The sequence below is a fragment of the Sorex fumeus genome, unplaced genomic scaffold, assembly GCF_029834395.1.
Source record: "Sorex fumeus unplaced genomic scaffold, SorFum_2.1 ptg000039l, whole genome shotgun sequence".
NCBI lineage: Eukaryota > Metazoa > Chordata > Mammalia > Eulipotyphla > Soricidae > Sorex > Sorex fumeus.
The window spans coordinates 15,527,955-15,530,407 of record NW_026606096.1 but is presented as its reverse complement, the minus strand read 5'-3'; the positions used below and the strand labels follow the sequence as shown (position 1 = coordinate 15,530,407).

Here is a 2,453-nt window from a genome sequence, read left to right as displayed (position 1 = left end):
AAATAAAAAAATGGTGGCATCATCACTGAGCTGTGGAGGCGAATCAGTGCTATTTTTGAAAAAACACATACATTAGCTGACAGTCGGGAACAATTTTAACATGTTAGAGAAAAAATGATGTCACTACAGAATCTAAGGAGAAAATGATATACTAGGTTCCCATCCCTGGAGAGAGAATGACCAGTCAGTTTAGGTCTAAGTTTAGTATGTCCATTTCTTTTTGTTCTATTTTATTGTGATCCCTTTCTATAAGGATTACCCGTTGACCCTTACCTGCCCTTCCCACACCCGAGGATGGAGGAGGTGTCGGCAGTCCTGGCCAAAATGCATCCAGAGCTCATCTGTCCCGTCTGCCTGGACTACCTCGATAACCCCATCACCATTGACTGCAGCCACAACTTCTGCGCCTCCTGCATCCGCACATCATGGAAGGACCTGCAGGACAGATTCCCTTGTCCCGTGTGCCGGCGGGCCCTCCAGGAGATGCGCGTCAGTGGCAACGCCCAGCTGGGCAGGCTGGTGGACCTGGTCAAGCTCCTGCACAGCTCTGGGAGCAGAGAGATGGCGCAGGCATAGGAACACAGGTGTGAGGAGCACAGGCAGGTGGTGAGCCTCTTCTGTGAAGATTACCAGGAGCCGGTGTGTCCCCTGTGCCCCCAGGGCCCTGTCCACCAGGGACCCAACATCAGGCCCGGGGAGGAGGTTGCACATCAGTACAGACAGAGGCTCGGCGGCTTCATCGAGTCCCTGAAGTCACAGCGGGCAACGGTGGAGAAGCTCTTAGTCATCCAAGAGAAAAAGCTCCTGCAGCTGAGAGAGGAGGTAAGAATGCGTAACAGTCAGTTGGCCTCAGAATTTGAGCAGCTCACCCAGTTTGTGGAGCGTGAACAAGAGGCGGCACTCTGCAGGCTGGCCAAAGAGGACAAACGCCTGCAGCAGCAGCTCAGGGCCAACCTGGAGGCCTACTGGGACCACATCTGGGCGCTGAAAGACCTCAGACGGGAGGTGGCCGAGTGGAGCGTGATGTCCAAGGAGATGGTGCTGATGGGCGTGAGGGGCCTGCAGAAACGCTGGGCGGGCCTGCAGTCCCCAGTCATGCAGCCCCTGCTCTTCAGGCCGGTGGCCTACAGCCTCCCTCCTCTGTGCTCGGCGCTCAGCAGCATCATCTGGAGATTCCGAGAGCGCATCAGCATGGACCCCTACATGGCACACCCCAGCCTGCGCGTGTTCCAGGACCTCATGTCAGTGACCTGCGTGAGGGAGAGGCCCAAAGGGGATGGGAACACCGGCCCTGGGACTACACTGCCCCGTTGGTGGTCCTGGGCCGGGAGGGCTTCGCCTCTGGCCGCCACTACTGGGCGGTGCAGGTGGGCGCCAAGCCCAAGTGGGCCGTGGGCGTGTGCAGTGTCGCGCCTTCCGCCCAGGCCACCGGTCCCCTGGCATCTCCCAAGAGATGCTGGACGCTGCAGCTGCAGGATGGAGACTACCTGGCCCTGGGAGCGGGGCCCGTGCCTCTGGCTCTCAGGGACCAGCCCGCGGCCATCGGCGTTTACCTGGACTGGGAGCTGGGACAGCTTTCCTTCTACAACGCCGCCGACAGGTCTCACCTGCACTCCTTCACAGAGCCCTTTGCTCAAGAGCTCAAGCCCTACTTCCTCCTGAGGCCCGACTGTGCCCCTCTCTCCGTGGGTGTGGGGAGAGTTTAAAGGAAGGATAATCCCTTGTGTTTATTTTCCCACTCTAAGTGGAAAACTGTTGATGTAAACATGATGAAACGGATGCATAGATATTCATATTTAGGGACAATGAAGGAGAAACGTTCTCTTTTGTAATAAGTCGTATATAGAAATAATTGTACCATTATTTGTTGTAAATAAAACAAAAAATTTTTATAATGTAAAAGATATTTCAGGTCTTCTGTGCAACAGTAAAGTATTTTGAAAGCATTGCAAAACTTCACACATTATCTGTGAGGTTGGAAGATTTGACTTTCACCAATTTTGATGTTACAGAATCAATGTTCACTAATTTAATAACACCAAAAACAGTACTTTTATGAAAGAAAGAATGATAAAAGATTTCCAATTTTTTGGAAGAATATGTAAGTATGATATTTAACTAGTGGCAGACATTTCCACATAGACAAAAAATCTGAATAGACAGTACACCCTATCTTTAATTCCTGAGTACATGAGCCAGGAGTAACCCCTGTGCATTGCCTGGTGTGACCCAAAAAGCAAAAAATTAAAAATTAAAAAAAAATAAAAAGCATCTTTGATCTTAGAGATCTTAGAGATTGGTGAATGTAGGCAGATTCTGGGGAGAATGCAGTCAGTGATGTGTAAGAGAGAGGTCCAGCCCTGACTGTCACCTCATGGTCCTAACCAAAATGAATTCCTCTTCATTTGAAGTTTGATATGGGGTCTAAGAAGCAGGAATCATGAGTGGAAAGA

At 51.0% G+C, this 2,453-nt stretch overlaps 1 protein-coding gene across 1 annotated transcript; it reads left to right on the top strand.

The window, feature by feature from the left end:
* Positions 1 to 294: 294 nt before the first annotated feature.
* LOC130028169 (tripartite motif-containing protein 75-like) lies at positions 295 to 1,706 on the top strand. The gene is made up of 3 exons (XM_056118877.1): positions 295 to 570; positions 661 to 1,254; positions 1,332 to 1,706. Exons 1-3 carry the CDS (start codon positions 295 to 297, stop codon positions 1,704 to 1,706), a joined length of 1,245 nt encoding a protein of 414 aa, XP_055974852.1.
* Positions 1,707 to 2,453: the final 747 nt, after the last annotated feature.

Excerpts from the sequence above, each read along its gene's own strand:
- LOC130028169 (XM_056118877.1), top strand. The coding sequence starts at position 295 with ATGGAGGAGGTGTCGGCAGTCCTGGCCAAAATGCATCCAGAGCTCATC. Across the intron at positions 571-660 it reads GGAGCAGAGAGATGGCGCAG|GGCCCTGTCCACCAGGGACC; the intron begins GCATAGGAACAC and ends CTGTGCCCCCAG. Across the intron at positions 1,255-1,331 it reads ACCTCATGTCAGTGACCTGC|GGCTTCGCCTCTGGCCGCCA; the intron begins GTGAGGGAGAGG and ends CTGGGCCGGGAG.